Consider the following 15,379-nt stretch of genomic DNA (forward strand, 5'->3'; position numbering starts at 1 on the left):
CCAGAGACTGCAAGTTTGGGATGGCATGGGGGTAGGGGTGGGGGCGGGGGCATCTAACCTCTATCACACTCTACTTGCTGCAGCTTTTACTAATTTGTGGGTATTGTGGTCTAGAGCTGTCCTGGCCAGCTTCATGACCTGGGACAAGTCATTTCCACACCCCGTGCCTCAGTTTCCCCATCTGTAAAATGGGGATAATGAGACAGACCTCATGCTTGGAGATTGACTGATGAAAAGCGCTAGGAAATATTATTATTAAACCACTTTTTGCTTCCAGATGGAGCTTCCCTGAAGCCAATGCTGACTGTGAGCCCAGAATATTCCACCTACCGTGTTGGCGATTCTGTTACCTTCACATGCTTAACACCCAAAGGGCACCAGGCCATCCAGTTTCTAAGGGATGGAGCTGAAGTGGACTCTCCAGAGACCCAAAGTCAGCTTCCCCATACCTACAATCTGCCTAATCTAAATGTGCATGACTCCGGGACCTACCACTGTAGGTACTGGACACCTGGGCAGAAGATCCCGTCCAAACTGAGTGATCCTATCACCCTAAATGTCTACGGTGAGTTGATGGTATCAGGTGGTGAGTCTTCCAGCTACAATGGCCCCATCGCTCAGTGGTTAGAGCCTCGCTCTTATAGACTAGGTGTTAGCATTTCAATTGTCACTGGGGCTTGGAAGAATATTTTGTGCTCTACCTCAACCACAATATATGGGCTCAATGGACGAATGATTGGGTGGGACTCTCTGGCCTGCGTTATCCTACAGGAGGTCAGGGTAGATGATCACAGAAGGTCCCTTCTGACTGGAATTCTTTGCCAAAGGATGTTGTGGAGACCAAGACTATAACAGGGTTCAGAAAAGAATTAGATAAGTTCCTGGAGGATAGGTCCATCAATGGCTATTAGCCAGGATGGGCAGGGATAGTGTCCCTAGCCTCTGTTTGCCAGAAGCTGTGAATGGGCAATCACTTGATGATTACCTGTTCTGTTCATTCCCTCTGGGGCACTTGGCATTGGCCACTGTTGGAAGACAGGATACTAGGGTAGATGGACCTTTGGTCTGGCCCAGTATGCCTGTTCTTATGTTCCTATGTACAAGACTAAGCTATTCACAGGGCTGGCTGGAAAGTTTCAACCAGAGCTGTTTTTATCGAACTATCTGGTTTTGTCAAAATCAAAACACCCTGTGGGAATGTCCCAATCTCAAAAAGTTTCAAGAGGAAGCAGAGAGAACTTTACTGTAGGTTGATTTTAGTTATATTTAAAAAGGACCTTGAGAAATTGGAGAATTGCCCTGAAATCCACAAGATGAAATTCGATAAAGACAAGTGCAAAGTGCTACACTTAGATAGTCATTAGGAAGGGAAAAAAATAAAATGCACAACTACAGAATGGGGAATAACTGGCTAGATGGTAGTACTGCTGAAAAGGATCTGGGGGATATAGTGGATCGCGCATTGAAGATGAATCAAGAATGCGATGCAGTTGAGAAAAAGCCATATATCATTGTGGGGTGGGCAAATATCATTAAAGGAGGGTCGTATGTAAGACATGGGAGGTAATTGTCTTGGTCTGCTCGGCACTGGTGAGGCCTCAACTGGAGTACCGCTCCAGTTCAAGACGCCACACTTTAGGAGAGTTGTGGACAAATTGGAAAGAGTCCAGAGGAAAGCAACAAAAATGATGAAAGGTTTAGAAAAATCAGATCCAAGAGGAAAGGTTTAAAAAAACTGGGCATGTTTAGTCTTCAGAAAAGAGGACTGCAGTGAATGGGCTGGAAATATCTGCAAAACAGATAACAATCTGTAGCTATGTTATGGGCTGTGCTAAAGAAGATGGGGATCAATTGTTCTCCATGTCCAGTGAAGGAAGGACAAGAAGTTACGGGCTTAATCTGCAGCAAGGGAAATTAAGGTTAAATAGAAGGAAAAAATGTCTAACTCTAAGAGGAGCTAAGCTCTAGAATCGGCTTCCAGGGCTAGTTGCGGAATCCCATCACTAGAGGTTTTGAAGGTCAGGATGGACAAACATCCACCTGGGATAGTCTAGGTTTACTTGGTCCTGCCGCAGCGCAGGAGGTTGGATTTATGACTTCTCAAGTTTCCTTCCAGCCCAACATTTAGAGGATTCTGTGAAATGTTTCATTTCAATAGTTGTATGCAGTGTCGTTGGAGCAGTGTTGGTCCCAGGACACTGGAGAGACAAGGTGCATGAAGTAATATTGTTTCTTGGATCAACTTCTGTTGGTGAAAGAGAAAAGCTTTCAAGCTACACAGAGCTCTTTGTCTCTTCCACTAACAGACAATTGATCCAATAAACGATATTACCTCACCCACCATCTCAGCTAGCAAACCGGGAACCGCAAACAGGGCAATTTGAGAGGGGGAGAAGGAGATCTCCCAGCTGAATGAACAAGATGCGAATACTAACCTTGGGGTGAGTGAGTTTGTTTGACTGCTTGTGTGTTTCTTTCTCTTTCCGTTATTTCAGTTATTTCAGTTACTGGGTCAGGTGGGATTGTGTGTGTCTGGGGCCTGTTTGAGCCTTTGTTCCCTGGATCATCCTTGATCATATTAGATCAGCCTCAATCAACCTTGTGATCACCCTACCCGTGTGAGTAACGAGGGGGTAGGACTGACTTAGGAGAGAAGGCCTTAAAAGCTGGAGGCTAAGTTACCAAGGGGAGCTAGCGCACAGGGGATTTTGAGAGGGAGGTTGTAGGAGGGAGTTACAATATAGTTGCTATGGTTAGGAAGGGCCGCATCACCACTGCCAACTCTGCTCCTGTCTCCTCCACCTGCGCCTGTATCCAGACAGACAACCTGACCACGGATACCTCTACCCAGATCCTGGTGTGGACTTGCAAAGAGTGTGGCCTGCATTTCCCACTCACAGAAACCCAGGCTGGGGGGAGCATCCAGTGTGAAAGGTGCCTGATGGTGGAATCTCTCAGGAAGCAGGTGAGTGAGCTGCAGGAGGAGGTGGCTAGGCTGAGGAGCATCCGTGCCCACGAAGAATTCTTCAAGAGTATTCACATGGAGACATCCAAGGCTGAGGAAACTCTCCAGCTACAGACGACTGCTGTCACACCACCGGGGGAGGAGGATATGGCTCTGTCACAGGGAGGACACTGGCTGCTGGTTACTTCTGGCAGCAGGCAGTTCTCCACCCCTACTCCCAAACCACCCACCATGATGATGGAAAATCAATAAGCTGGCCTGGCAACGAGCGATGAGGAATCACCCCCAAAGGAGGAGGAGGAGAAGCCATGTACCCCCAAGGCTAGGAGAATCGCAGCCACCACTCCCAGGAGGAAATGTAGGGTAGTGGTGGTTGGTGACTCTCTTCTGAGGGGGACGGAGGCACCCATCTGTCGCCCTGACATGGCACCCCGAGAGGTATGCTGCCTGCCAGGGACCTGTATCTGAGATCTTACGGAGAGATTGTCGAGGATCATCTGGCCCTCTGACTACTACCCCATGCTACTTATCCATATGGGCACTAATGATACTGTGAGGTAGAGACAGATGCATCCTGGAGGTGAATGCCTGGCTGCAAGGATGGTATTGCAGAGATGGGGTCCACCTATCGAGGAAGGGGAAGAACATATTTGGATACAGACTGGCTAACCTAGTGAGGAGGGCTTTAAACTAGGTTCGAAGGAGGCAGGTGACCAAAACCCACAGGTAAGTCAAGAACATGGAGACCTGGGAGAAGGTTCAGATTTAGGCGGGAGCATGGGCTGTTATAGCAGGGATAAAGGAGATACGAGACAGAACTGGGGGAAGAATCAAATCAGTATCTTAGATGTCTGTATAGTAATGCGAGAAGTATGAGGAAGAAGCAGGATGAGCTCAAAATGCTAGTAAATAAACACAACTCTGACACAGTTGGCATCACGGAGACCTGGTGGGATAATACGCATGACTGGAATATTGGTATAGAAGGGTACAGCTTGCTCAGGAAGGACAGGCAGGGAAAAAAGGGAGGAGGTGTTGCCTTATATATTAAAAATGTATACACTTGAACTGAGGTTGAGATGGAAATAGGAGACAGACTTGTTGAAAGGCTCTGGGTAAGGTTAAAAGGGGTAAAAACCAAGGGTGATGTCATGGTGGGGTTCTACTACAGACCACCTAACCAGGAAGAAGAGGTGGTTGAGGCTTTCTTTAAACAACTGACAATATCATCCAAAGCACAGGACTTGGTGGTGAGGGGGGTCTTCAGCTACTCAGACATCTGTTGGGAAAATAACACAGCAGAGCACAGATTATCCAGTAAGTTCTTGGAATGTATTGGTGACAATTTTTTATTTCAGAAGGTGGAGAAAGCTACTAGGGGAGAGGCTGTTCTAGACTTGATTTTGACAGATAGGGAGGAACTGGTTGAGAATTTGAAAGTGGAAGGCAGCTTGGGTGAAACGATCATGAATGACAGCGTTAATGATTCTAAGGAATGGTAGGAGGGAGAACAGCAAAATAATGACAATGGGTTTCAAGAAGGCAGACTTTAGCTAACTCAGGGAGTTTGGGTAGGTAGGATCCCATGGAAAGCAAATCTAAGGGGAAACACAATTGAAGACAGTTGGCAGTTTTTCAAAGAGACATTCTTAAGGGCACAAGAGCAAACTATCCCACTGTGTAGGAAAGATAGGAAGTATGGCAAAAGACCACCCTGGCTAAACCAGGAGATCTTCAATGATCTAAAATAATTAAAAAAAAAATGTCCTACAAAAAGTGGAAATTAGGTCAAATTACAAAGGATGAATATAAACAAATAACACAAGTATGTAGGGACAAAATTAGAAAGGCCAAGGCACAAAACGAGATCAAACCTACTAGAGACATAAAGCGTAACAAGAAATCATTCTACAAATACATTAGAAGCAAGAGGAAGACTAAGGACAGGGTAGGCCCGTTACTCAATGAGGGGAGAAAAACAATAACAATGTGGAAATGGCAGAGGTGCTTAATGACTTCTTTGTTTCGGTTTTCCCCAAGAAGGTTGGTGGTGATTGGACATCTAACATAGTGAATGCCAGTGAAAATGAGGTAGGATCAGAAGAGGCTAAAATAGGGAAAGAACAAATTAAAAATTACTTAGACAAGTTAGATGTCTTCAACTAACCAGATGAAATGCATCCTAGAATACTCAAGGAGCTTACTGAGGAGATATCTGAGCCATTAGTGATTATCTTTGAAAAGGCATGGAAGACAGGAGAGATTCCAGAAGACTGGAAAGGGGCAAATATAGTGCCCATCTATAAAAAGGGGAATAAGGACAATTACAGACCAGTCAACTTAACTTCTGTACCCGGAAAGATAATGGAGCAAATAATTAAGCAATCAATTTGCCAACATCTTAAAGATAATAAGGTGATAAGTAAGAGTCAGCATGGATTTGTCAAGAACAAATCATGTCAAACCACCTTGATAGCTTTCCTTGACAGGGTTACAAGTCTTGTAGATGGGGGGAAGCGTGGTATATCTTGACTAGACAAACAAACTAGAGAAATGCAATCTAGATGGAGCTACTATAAGGTGGGTGCAAAATTGGTTGGAAAACCATTCCCAGAGAGTAGTTATCAGTGGTTCACAGACATGCTGGAAGAACATAACAATTGGGGTCCCGCAGGGATCAGTTCTGGGTCAGGTTCTGTTCAATGTCTTCATCAATGATTTAGATAATGGCAGAGAGGGTACAGTTATAATGTTTGTGGATGATACCAAGCTGGGAGGGGTTGCAAGTGCTTTGGAGGATAGGATTAAAATTCAAAATGATCTGGACAAACTGGAGAAATGGTCTGAAGTAAATAGGATGAAATTCAATAAGGGCAAATGCAAAGTACTCAATTTAAGAAGGCACAATCAGTTGCACACATACAAAATGGGAAATGACTGCCTAGGAAGTACTGCAGAAAGGGATCTGTGGGTCATAGTGGACCACAAGCTAAATATAAGTCAACAGTGTAATGCTGTTGCAAAAAAAGCAAACATCATTCTGGGATGTTGTAAGCAAGACACGAGAAGTAATTCTTCCACTCTACTCTGCACTGATTAGGCCTCAACTGTAGTATTGTGTCCAGTTCTGGGTGCCACACTTCAGGAAGGATGTGGACAAATTGGAGAGAGTCCAAAGAAGACCGACTAAATGATTAAAGGTCTAGAAAACATGACCTATGAGAGAAGATTGAAAAAACTGGATTTGTTTAGTCTGGAAAAGAGAAGATTGAGAGGGACATGAGAACAGTTTTTAAGTATATAAAAGGTTGTTACAAGGATGAGGGAGAAAAATTGGTTCTCTTAACCTCTGAGGATAGGACAAGAAACAATGGGCATGAATTGCAGCAAGAGAGATTTAGGTTGGACATTAAGAAAAACTTCCTACCTGTCAGGGGGGTTAAGCACTGGAATAAATTGCTCAGGGAGGTGGTGGAATCTCCATCATTGGGGATTTTTAAGAGCAGGTTAGACAAACACCTGTCAGGAATGGTCTAAATAATACTTCATCCTGCCATGAGTGCAGGGGACTGGACTAGATGACCTTTCAAGGTCCCTTCCAGTCCTATGATTCAAAGATTCTCTCTCCATACTTATAAATGAGAGTATTCATTTGTGTCTGGAAAACTTTCTTCCAACTTTTGCCCAATGGAAAAAGGTAACAAAGTGGTGAATTAAGAAAATGTGGAGGAAAACTCAATGATTTTGAAACAAACATTTTCAAAATATTGGATGTTTTAATACTGATTTTTTTCATTTTGGGGGGAAAAACCCTCAGGTTTTATTTCCAGTTTTTTCCTTATTATGAAATAATTTCAGAAAATGAAAAAAAAACATCATTAGAAATTATTTTCTTTCCATTTAAATAAAAATAAAACCAACCCCACTTTCCAATGAAATAAATCCATTCAGTGGAAAATGTTCTACCAAGAACCATACTACATATTCTTGAGCGCCATCTAGTGGTGTTTTATCTGTTAACTAACTGTATCTCCAGACATAGAGTGCTCTGGTAATGGGAACTGGGGGATGAACATTTTTCAGAGACAACTTCATTCTCCCCACATCGCTGCTTCTCTTGAGACACATCCCTTGCAGAGGAATCAGCTCCTGTTGAGCTATCACAAGATCTGTTTCTTAGGGGACAGTTCACTGGCTATGGGGCGGGAACCAAAATGTGGGGTTGTTTGTACCAGTGTATCGGGTATCACTTTGAGTCACTCTCTTTTCACTAACCTCTCTGCTCCTATTCCAGACCGACCACCACCCCCCTCACTCTCTCTGGACCCCCCCTGCCTCGAGTACCTGCTGGGGGAACAGGCAACGCTCAGCTGCACAGATCCCAAAGTCGGGGAGGTGACAGGATACAGATTCTACAATGAAAGAAGTGGGGAGATCTCCAGCTATAAACCTGACCCAAGCGGGGGAGCCAAACTGGGCTTCCTTGCACTTCACATGGCTGATGCTGGATCATATACATGCAAATACTGGAGAGCACAGTCTGGGCAAGAGATACTGTCAGTGGGAAGCCAACCGGTCTCTGTTTCAGTGCTGGGTGAGTCCCCCATTCATGCTGCTCTTTGATGGAGCTGGAGGATGGGTGGGGAAAGCTGATCCCATTTCACTGAGGATTTCCATAGTTCAAAATCTGGTTTCATTCCAGTTTGGAACAAAAGCCAAGAATTTCAAAGTTCTCCCTTGAAGGGAATGGAGCCGTGACTCTGGGGCAATCCACCGGGTGAGCCTGGAAGCCCTGGGAGCTAAATCTTCCAAGGCCTCAGCTCCTCATTTACCAAGAAGCTGGAGCCCAGGCTGGGTGGGAAAACTGGAAGGAAGCCAGGTCATTTCTCATGGAACTCGGCCTGGGTTCCATCAGAACTTGGTTGAAATATAACCGTCTGCGTGAAACATTTCAATTGTCGCAAATTGGCAATTTCCAATGAAACACCTGTTTAGTTGGAATTCTTCTGACCAGCTGTAGGAGTGAGTGTTACTAAACTGAGGTCATGTCCCATCCAGCAGAGTAAGCCTATCTCCATAGCACTAGAGGGTGAGATCATGTTATTGGGGTGAAATTGACCCTGCAGAACTAGTTTCTGCTCATTAGCCTCTCTCCAGAGTTTCTCCTCTTTCCTCTCCAGAACCTGGTAAGAATTCTTTCCTGATCTGTGATTTCCCCCCCCCCCCCCTTCCATTCTCTGAGTCTCTCAAATTGGGCCCAAAATAGCCAACATGACCACCTAACAGCCTCTCCATAGAGCCAATGGGCAGACCCAAGCCACTTAACATGGCAACCCAACTGCCAACATGATTGCCAACCAACCAACAATATGGCTGCCTAATATGGCCTTTCAATATGGCCATTGATCAAAATTTGAGGGGCATATCATGGAAACGCAACTGCCAACATGGCAACCCAACAGCCAACAATATGTTTCACAAAAGGGACAATGGCCAAAACCAAGCAGCCCAAGATTGGCACCCAAGTGACAACATGACTTGCCAATTGCCAGCAACATTGCTGATCAATATGCTGGCCAATGTCTAGCAATATGGTCTCCAATAGTACCAAAGATAGGGCTGTCTAATGTGACCGCCTTAATTGGCTACTCCAGCTCACTGCAGAATCCAATAGGACCTTCCAACTGAGAGTCATCCTGGCCACAGAGAGTGGGCCTTATGTATGTGCTCAATGCTTTCCCATCGATGAAGGTCTTCATGGACACCAGGGAGTTGGGCAATGCTGGTGGCAATGGAAAGACAATGACTCGGAAGGGATTGCAATTTATTTCCAGTCTCTTGGGTCCCAGAGACCCCAAAGTCCCTCTGAATAAAACCATTTCACCTCTTTAATCTCCTCCTCTAGCCTGGTGTCCCACACCACATGAGACCTGCCTCTGCTAACCCCTTCCTTTTGCTGCTCCCCTCAGATCCTCCTTCCCAACCGGCCCTGAGCCTGGATCCCCCATCTGGTGTGATTAAGGAAGGGCTCCCCCTGCTGATCACCTGCACGGCCCCTAGGGACACCGGTGAGCAAAGGTTCCACTTCTACAAGGATGGAGCTGAGTTCATCCCTGGGAACACACAGTCTCAGATCAACACCACGGGGCCAGGGCCTGGTTCTATGAATGTCTCTGTGCTCAGCATCCCACGGGCCAGTCCCGACATCACTGGGAAATTCACCTGCGGGTATGAGGAGAAAGTGTGCCGGAAGTGGGTCCCGTCCCCCAGGAGCCAGGCTGTGACCATCACCGTGACAGGTGAGGAAACTCCTGCTTCCTAACTACCAAGATAAAGACTCCCCCATCAATGCCACATGATGCAAAGAGAGAGCAGAGAACACAATGAGCGTATTGGGGAAACGTGCAGTATTAGGGACAGAACCTGGCGGCACCCACTGATCCCACAGCACGGCCCCCTGCCCTTGTATAACAACGGAAGTCTATTGTCACTGCAGCAGCGTTAATACTTGTATATTCTGTGCGGCCATCCACACCACGGAGTGACTCACACACCTGGAGAGCTGGCTGCATTTCCTCCACCAGGGGGCAGCACGTACCTGCACGTGCACACACACATTGAGGGAGAGAGAGAGAAAGAGTCTCAATCCCTCCTTTAGGGGGCAGCAGATAACCAAATACAAGATTCAGTGCATCATTTCACAGGGGAATTCTTTTCTCTACTGTCTCTGCAGCGGACAAAGTTTTCCTGCTCCGGTTCCTGGTGGTGGGTGGCTCCTTCTTCATCATCAATGGCCTCATCTTCCTCATCTCCCACTGCTGCTTGTAGCACACAGGTAAGTGGTTAAGGCGGCAGCTCTGATGCATGGACTGTTCCCATGAAAATAACCCTTTAGCAGCCTCAAATGTCCCCTCCCCCCGCACCCCTCCAGAATTTCAGCTCAGAACAGTGGGTTTAAGGGGAAGTCTGGGACCTGTGAGAAATAACCAACCCTCTGACCTGCAGACAATCCTAGTGTCATAAATAGAAAGGGAAGGGTAACAACCTGTATGTATGCAGTGACATCAAATCCCTCCTGGCCAGAGGTACAGAATCTCTTACCTGTAAGGGGTTAATCAGTTCAATTAACCTAGTTGGCACCTGACCAGAAGGACCAATGGGGAAAGAAAATACTTTCAAATCTGGGGGCGGGGGGGGGGGGGAAGGTTTTGTTTGCGCTCTCTTTGTTCGTTAGCTCTCGGGACAGAGAGAGAGACCAAGCAGGTAAACCAGCTTCTGAAGAGATATCTTAAATGCGGCAGCTCTGATGCATGGACTGTTCCCAAGAAAATAAACCTTTAGAGGTCTCAAAAGTCCACCCCCACCCCATTTTCAGCTCAGAGCAGTGGGTTTACAGGGGAAATCTGCGACCTGTGAGATATCACCAACTCTCTGAGCTGCAGGCAATCCTAATGCCAGTGACCGAGACATGGGCAGTTGTGGCCAGTGGCTAGAGCAGCCATCAGGAATTGGAGGCAAGGGTCAGAACTGGAGTCAGAGGCCAAGGGGCAGAGCCAAGGTCAGGAATCGGAGCAGGACCATGCAACAGCCGTGCATGAAATGGGGACATGGAGGCTATTGCATCCATTGGAACCTGGAGGAGGAATTGTCAGGAGATGAAAGCTATGAATGAAAAATGCCAGGGGATCCAGAATGACCATGAGTGGTGGTGAAGGTGGTTTGCATGGTGAAGCGACCCCCAGCAGCACACTGGGGTATTACAGTCAGGAAGGACTCAATTGGGACAGCACCCCGTACCGAGCCCCCAACACACTCCCTGCAGCATAGCGCCAACTAGCACCTCAGTGGGGTACAAACAGGACAGCACCTCTACTGAGGGTCTGCACCACACTGCTCCCTGCACCATAGCGCCCCCTAGAGCTGCTCAGGGGAATTGGGGCCTGAACAGACTCAAAGAAGAGAGCGCCCCTAGTGAGTCCTCCCACACCCTGCTCTCTTCAATTTTTTGCCTCCGAATGTGGCTCTAGCCAACCCTGTTTAGCTGGGGGGTGTTTCTGAGTTCCCAACCCTGGGGCAGGAGAGCAGTAGCTGAAGCGCACTGGGTGGTGAGGCAGAGAGGGCTAAAGAATGCTCATTGCTTCTTGCGTTTGTGTTCCCAGGGTCTGCAGGACGCTCCCAGGCAGAATCGGGTAGGGGATTTTGGATCAATAAAAGGCTCCCGGCTGTTCTCAGGCTCTCCGTTTCACGATGCAGTCCGTTTCTTTGGTGAATGCCGTGGGCCAAGAATTCTCCATGCTCCCATCTGTGTCCTTCTATGGGTGAAAGGGTTCTTCAGAGGCTGCACGCCCAGGGGTTAGAGCAGGGGAGAGGGATAGCTCAGTGGTTCGAGCATTGGCCTGCTAAACCCAGGGTTGTGAGTTCAATCCTTGAGGGGGCCACTTGGGGATCTGGGGCAAAATCAGTACTTGGTCCTGCTAGTGAAGGCAGGGGGCTGGACTCAATGACCTTTCAAGGTCCCTTCCAGTTCTAGGAGATGGGATATCTTAATTAATTAATTTATTTATTTATTTAAGCCACTTAGGATCTGTTTCCAGTTCTGTGACAGAAAGGAGGTCTACTGGGTTGGCGCAGGCAGGGCTGGCAGCCAGGACCCCTGGGTTGTGTTCCAAGCTCTGGGAAGGGAATGGGGTCTAGTAGTTGAAGCAAGGGGGGCTGGGAACCAGGATTCCCAGTTCTATCCTGAGCTCTGGGAGGGGCATGGGGGTACTTGGTCACCTAATTGGTCTCAGATGCCCCAGGCTATGGCCCTTGGGTTTCCCAGACACTCTAACAATGGCTGGTTCTCACACACTTTACCAGACCTCTGTCAGGGCTTGGCTACACTTGCAAGTTAAAGTGCATTAAATGAGCCCCGGCACCCTAACTCCTGAGGTGGCCACACTGGCAAGGCACTTAGAGCGCCTGGACCCCGCGGCTGGAGTGCCCCGGTAATCCACCTCCATGAGAAGCATAGAGCTTGCTGCGCCCCGGCTGGAGCACCGGGGTGTCAGTGTGGATGACGTGTTGCATTACTGCGCTGTGATTGGCCTCCGGAAATGTCCCACAATCCCTTGAAGTCAAGTGGCCGCTCTGGTCATTGTTTTGAATTCGGCTGCAGGCGTGCGGCTGTCCCCTTTCAAAGCTCCATTTCTGACAGCCGGCTGCTTATCTGCTCCGGGACACAGCAAACCATCACTGTGGAATGCTCCTGCTGCTGAGGCAGGCGTTTGTGCATGTGTGTGTGTGAGAGAGGTGAGGGGGTGGGGGCTGATGTCGGGGTTTCCCCCTGCCATTGTCTGAACTTACAGGACAGCATGCTGACACACTGCCCCCTAAAACACAGGGTCTCTCCCCCCACATACACACAACACACTCCCTGTCGCACTCCACTCCGCCATTTGAGAAGCACGCTGCAGCCACTTGCACACTGGGATAGCTACCGCAATGCACTGCTCTCTGTAGCGTTGCAAGAGCTGCTAATGTGGCCACATCACTGCACTTGCGGCTGACAGTGTGAACGCACGACAGCGCTTTCCCTGCTGCTGTTTCCAAGGGCTGGTTTAACTCCCGGCGCTCTACATCTGCAAGTGCAGCCATAGCCTTTGACTCAGGAAAATGCTCCCACGAGTTCCCTGGCACATGGTTCTCTCCCCAGCTCCAGGAGGGGAGTGGGGTCTAGTGGTTAGAGCAGTGGAGGGCTGGGAGCCAGGACTTGGGTATTGCAGGGAACTCCTTCCTCATTCTGCCGCAAACAGCAGGTGACCTCATTAGTGGCTAATCACTGAGATCTGTTAATCTCTGAAGCCAGAACAGCCCTTGTCCCTCTCACTTGGCCAACCACTTTGTGCATTATCTGCAGCCCCTGCTCGGCCTTTGTCTGGCAACGCCAAGAATGAGGCAGCTACCCACACGCCTCCCCTGTGGTCCTACATAGGCACCTGAGAAACCTTCTCCGGTTAAGGGGCTTGCAAAGGGGTTGACTCACTGTGAGAGCGCCTTCTCATGGCTAGGTGGGGCGTAGCAGCTGCCTGTCACCCTGGCACCCCCTGCTGATGTCCCTCGGCCAGGTCACGCTATTGATGTCCACCCTTTTTGGGGTAACAAGTGGCAGCAACTGAAAGACCAACCAAAGTAACTCTGAGACCTTATGTCGGATCTCTGGTCCCTGTGGTCAGCACATCCCTGCGGGCTCCGGAGTGTGCTTAGCCCCTTAAATCAGGGGTCTTCACGCCACTGTCCCAGGGCTGGGTGGGCAACCTGGCCCTGTCTGCTGCAAGCCAAGGTCTGCACCTGTCTCCACGCCTTGGGGCTGCTTTCCCACAGGTTTCTTCCTGCCCAGCCTCTCTCCAGCTTTCCTCCCACGGCTTCTCCAGCTTGACCCTTCTTTCAGCATCCCTGGGCTCATTCTCCCCCCTACACAGGTTTTTGTCATGTCCCTAACTCTGAGAGGGGAGTTGGGTCTAGTGGTTTGAGCACTGAGGGCTAGGACCCAGGCCTCCTTGGACCAACACCCCCTATCTAAGCCTCCCTTCTCCTTGTCCCCAACTGCTCCCTCCTGAGACCCCCCACCCTAACTGCCCCCCTAGGATCCCACCCCCTACCTGTCCCCTGACTGCCCCGACCCCATCCACACCCCCACCCCCTGAGAGACCCCCAGAACCCCCGACCCATCCAACCCTCCCTGTCCCTTGACTGCCCCCAGGATCCCCCGCCCCTTCTCCAACCCCATGTCCCTCTTACCGTGCCGCTCAGAGCAGCGCGCAGCCCCATTCCCCCAGAGTGCTGCCGGTGCGGCGCGCTGAGGCTGCACGGGAGGAGAGGGGGAGAGCAGGGGAGGGGCTCTGGCTCCTGGAGGCCCCGATGTGAGTGGCTCAATCCGGCCGGGCCGCCCTGTCAGCCGTGCCGCGCTCTGCATTGGGAGGGAAATCCCGGACCTTTTGAGAGTTTTACAAATTCCTCCCGGATGGCTATTTAAATCCCCAAAAGCCGGACATGTCTCTGAAAATACGGACGTATGGTAGGTAACTCTAGAATGGGGAACAAGTATGGCCAAGGAGTAGAAGGCTTTGCCCAGATAGCCCCTTCAGAAGACATCCCCAGACTGGATTAGGGATACTGGTGTGACGTCACCTTGCAGCCCCCAAAGAAAGAATTGGGTGGACAAAATGGACGGTGCCCCTCTCCATCTGAAGCCTAGCAAGGGAGGTACGTGGATCCCACTAGAATTGAAAATGAAAAGTAAGGGACGGGGAGGCTCTACTAGACTGGGCAGCTTTAGATACAGTACCAGGCACTTAGGAGGTTTTCCAGTTCCGAGCCCTGGAAGCAGAAATTGACTTTTCCTTTCCAGATTTAGCTACTATTCAGAAAGGGAATCTAGCACCTGCCTTCCAGATTTGAACACCCTCAAAATTCAGGAGTGCTCACGCTCAGTTTGGGCAGCTGTTACTTCGTTTCTCCCAAATCAAATATACTGATCCACTGGAACTTGCTGTAGAAAAAGTAGGATAAAATTGAGCATGAAATGCTTCCCAGTGGTTATTTTCAACATCCATTGCCATTTTTTTTTAGTTTTGTTTGTTTAAAAGGAAGACAGTGATATCGCATTGGCAAATTCCCCATAGAAACAAAGAGTGGAACAAAAGAATAATAAAGGCACCTCAACTTTTCCTCATTTATGTAGGACAGTCTTATAATATGCATCCAGATATCCTCCAATCACACAAGCTGAAAATGGTTCCACTTTACTGCAGTTCTGTAACCATAGGGGAACCAATCCTGTCTGTGTTCTGTACACATCCAAAATTCCTGCAGAATGACCCGCCTGGGAGCGAGTTACCAGTGACCCAGGACAGGGGTGGCAGGAAGGTGCAGTTGGCGGGGGGAGGATAGCCCAGGGCTGGGGCGGCAGGGGGGTGCGGGTGAGGGGGGGGCCCAGGGTTGGGGCGGCAGAGGGGTGTGGGGGGAGCCCAGGGCTGGGGTGGGGGACAGCCAAAATTTTTTTTGCTTGGGGCGACAAAAAACCTAGAGCTGGCCCTGCCTCCAGGTGCAGTTAGGTAACATAACCGGCCTGTGTGGGGCAGGCATGCTGTCCCAGGGCTTAAACTCCCTGTGGTTCCGTTCCCAGGCCCTCCAGCACTTGGCACAGGCCTGGCATCTCCCTGGGCCAGGTCACAGGCCTCACATGGGATCTCCAAGATCTGCTCCTAGAGACGCTCACCTGGGTTCTCTCACCTGGGGGCATTTCCAGCTTCTGGGCTTTCCCCTCACTCTGGTTACTGATGCTCTTGTGTGTATTGCTCTTCGGTGATGTGCCAACTCCTCCCCGCCCCCAGCTCCTGTTAGGTGGAAATAAAGATGATATTGATCAGCTGG

At 49.0% G+C, this 15,379-nt stretch overlaps 1 protein-coding gene across 1 annotated transcript; it reads left to right on the forward strand.

Moving 5' to 3' along the window:
• Positions 1-280: 280 nt before the first annotated feature.
• Positions 281-11,197, forward strand: LOC135975074 (alpha-1B-glycoprotein-like). The gene is made up of 5 exons (XM_065565115.1): positions 281-565; positions 7,260-7,559; positions 8,935-9,264; positions 9,699-9,800; positions 11,125-11,197. The coding sequence occupies exons 1-4, from the start codon at positions 298-300 to the stop codon at positions 9,791-9,793; spliced, it is 993 nt and encodes a 330-aa protein (XP_065421187.1). The 5' UTR covers positions 281-297; the 3' UTR covers positions 9,794-9,800; positions 11,125-11,197.
• Positions 11,198-15,379: the final 4,182 nt, after the last annotated feature.

Source organism: Chrysemys picta, chromosome 13 (genome assembly GCF_011386835.1).
Source record: "Chrysemys picta bellii isolate R12L10 chromosome 13, ASM1138683v2, whole genome shotgun sequence".
NCBI classification, from domain to species: domain Eukaryota; kingdom Metazoa; phylum Chordata; order Testudines; family Emydidae; genus Chrysemys; species Chrysemys picta.